The sequence below is a fragment of the Sminthopsis crassicaudata genome, chromosome 5, assembly GCF_048593235.1.
Source record: "Sminthopsis crassicaudata isolate SCR6 chromosome 5, ASM4859323v1, whole genome shotgun sequence".
Taxonomy (NCBI): domain Eukaryota; kingdom Metazoa; phylum Chordata; class Mammalia; order Dasyuromorphia; family Dasyuridae; genus Sminthopsis; species Sminthopsis crassicaudata.
This window is the reverse complement of record NC_133621.1, coordinates 192,030,798-192,032,422: the sequence shown is the minus strand read 5'-3', so window position 1 is coordinate 192,032,422 and position 1,625 is coordinate 192,030,798. Positions and strand designations below refer to the sequence as shown.

The 1,625-nt window shown below is 41.0% G+C and overlaps 1 protein-coding gene across 8 annotated transcripts in view; it reads right to left on the bottom strand.

The window, feature by feature from the left end:
• Positions 1–1,022, bottom strand: part of LOC141543640 (uncharacterized) — a 44,069-nt gene extending 43,047 nt beyond the window's left edge. For 6 of the 8 annotated variants that reach the window (XM_074269175.1, XM_074269178.1, XM_074269177.1 and 3 more), the window contains exon 1: positions 903–1,021. In XM_074269175.1, coding sequence (XP_074125276.1) covers positions 903–960 — 58 coding nt within the window. In that variant the 5' untranslated portion in view covers positions 961–1,021. Of the gene's footprint in view, positions 1–902 lie in introns of all 8 variants that reach the window. The other 2 variants (XM_074269176.1, XM_074269182.1) reach the window with 2 other exon arrangements.
• Between the last annotated feature and the right edge of the window lie 603 nt (positions 1,023–1,625).

Genomic DNA, 1,625 nt, shown 5'->3' with positions numbered 1-1,625 from the left:
AAGCCTAATGGATGTTGAGCATCTGACACATCTCTACTGTTTTCTAGGTTGCAGAACTATTAGAATGAGCACAGACAATTCTGATTCGTGGTGACTAGAAGGCTTTTTATTGCCATGAAAGAGATTTCTTTCCCGCCTTCCACCCCCATCACTTAGATCTCAGCCTGAAAATCAAAATTAGGTTGGCTGATAAAAAACACAAGGGCAGAGGAGGCCATGAGAGTAATAAAGGGGGAAAACTGAGCAATATTTCTTCTCAATGAACTAACCCTAACAATTGAACTTCTAGTTTTGTCATTTTTGTAGCCATTGAAAAATGAAGAAAATGAAAATAAAGGGAATATCCTGGCAAAGAGAAAAACTGTTTTTCACTAAGTGTAGGACTTTGGAAAAGTCACACAGATTTATGTGGAAGAGATTCCCATCCATTTGCCTCCTTAAAGCTAGTCTATTATTATTAATATGGCTTTTGGCATTATTAATATCAGCAGGCAGGCAAGCACAAAGGAATGTCTCTTCCTCTCCCCAATGCTCACCACTTCCCCCCCCACTCACACACACATACACTCATCCCTCACAGGATGTTATATCACTCATTATTTTCCCATCAGATTCAGATTGTTATGGACATTAGAGATCATTAAATTTAATTTCCCTCATGTACAGGTGAGTTACTTGGGGCCCACAAAAATTAAGTGATTTTTCTAAAGGTTTCACAGGTGGTAAAGTAGTAGAATGAAGATTTTAACCCATGTCATTTACCTCTAAAAACAGTTCCCTTTCCCATTGATTGGAAAAAACACATACAACAATTGGATTTTACCTGCAGAGAAGAGTTGGGAGGAATGGCAGAATAATCCCTGAAATTAGGATAGCCACTGCATTCAGAATCATCAGCTTACCTGGTATGGAGTTCACCAGAGCCAACAGAGTGGCAACAAGAAGCACCTGCTTCAGCATGGTGCTCAGTGGTGCAGGTAGAACACTCAGAGAATGAAGACAAGTGCTTTTGATATGTCTGGAGAGTGTATATATAGTTTTCAGTCCCATAGACTTCTTCATATCCAACTCCACCCCCTCTTATCACCTCTCCCTGAGGCAACATTCCAAAATGTAAAGAGGGAAAGAATGCCCCTGGAGAATTACACCTTAAGGTGTAGAGGAAAATGTTTGTAGGTAACACGAGGCTTCCTTGGTACTAGTAAAGTTAACAGGGATGTCCCCTTTAACAGACTTCTCCTTGGATAATATTCGTTTGGAAGCACTGAAAACTTGCAAACTCCCTATGGATTTGTAAAAGCAGTAAAAGGACATAAAATTACACAAGTTGGGTCAGATATGTACCCCTCCCCACAAGTAGAATGGAGAAGCAAAGTGAAGAAGTAGAGTGGGGAAAAGAGCAATGAAAAAAGAATCCAAGAATCCATCAAGAACTATTATGGTGACTGGGAAGCTTACACAGGCTTTGATTGGGGCAGCTAGGTGACAGAGTGGGTAGAGCAGCAGCCCTGAAGTCAGGAGGATCTGAGTTCAAATTGTCTCTTCATAAGTTCTCAGACACTTAACACTTCCTAGCTGTGTGATCCTGGGCAGCAAGTCACTTAGCCCCAATTGCCTTGCAGGGG